General features: G+C 46.8%; 1 protein-coding gene across 1 annotated transcript; it reads left to right on the top strand.

Moving 5' to 3' along the window:
• Nucleotides 1-472: 472 nt before the first annotated feature.
• On the top strand, nt 473-760 carry SARC_14967 (hypothetical protein; the record flags this gene model as incomplete). Its single annotated transcript, XM_014290901.1, has 1 exon — nt 473-760. A coding segment is annotated over one exon (288 nt), but the record flags the coding sequence as incomplete, so codon positions are not given.
• Nucleotides 761-881: the final 121 nt, after the last annotated feature.

The raw sequence follows: 881 nt of genomic DNA, 5'->3' as shown, positions 1-881 counted from the left end.
CCACTCGAAATAGTGTTCATCGTTTTTACCCGCGTCACCCTTGTTTTATCTGTTGCCCAATCAAATATCTTGCGCTCGGCTTTGTTTACTCTCATATTTTACACGACTCTTATTATTTCATGCTTATACTTTTACTTTTATTTTTAACTCGGAACTGGCATCAGCCTGTGCCCTGTGACGATATGACAGTGTGTGTGACTTTTTGCACAGCTGTGAACGGTGCCGTCAGCTGTGTGTACTGTGTGGTCTGTGGGGCGGTGTAAGGCATTAGGGATAAGGACTGTGTGTAGGTAAACGTTCGAGTTATACGTGAACAGACATCTAAGCAGTGACTTGAGTCCACCATCGGTATACAATATACTAGGGAGACCCAGCAGAGTACGGACGGGGTGAGACCTCTAAGCAGAGCCTTGAGTTCACTCGGTAGCGATACAGTACTTTAAACACGGGTGCAAGCACGTCCTTCAAACAGGGCCATCCCATCAGTCAGTCACTTGCGCGTAACACCATATCCATCGTACAATCTCTAACTAGCCCATACGATTCGAGTGCATCTCCACCCCACAACGACACCATGACGTCGAAATATGCGCACATGCTCAAGCCGTTGGATCTGGGGTTCACTACACTTAAGAATAGAGTGCTTATGGGAAGCATGCACACAGGTCTAGAGGAAGGCGGAGTCTTCCATGGTAGTTTGACGCGTATGGCCAAGTTCTATGCCGAGAGGGCGAAGGGTATGTGCAGAATGTACTCGTAGGGTGTGCAAATACAGGAATGGTAGTATGTATGGTAAACGTAGTGGATATATCAAGTGTAACAGAGGGACGATTCCTTGCCAATTCCAATGTCACACACACACACATACACACACACGTATA

Source organism: Sphaeroforma arctica (genome assembly GCF_001186125.1).
Source record: "Sphaeroforma arctica JP610 unplaced genomic scaffold supercont1.5389, whole genome shotgun sequence".
Taxonomy (NCBI): Eukaryota; class Ichthyosporea; order Ichthyophonida; genus Sphaeroforma; species Sphaeroforma arctica.
The sequence above is the reverse complement of the archived record's forward strand: the minus strand, read 5'-3'. Positions and strand labels throughout refer to the sequence as shown.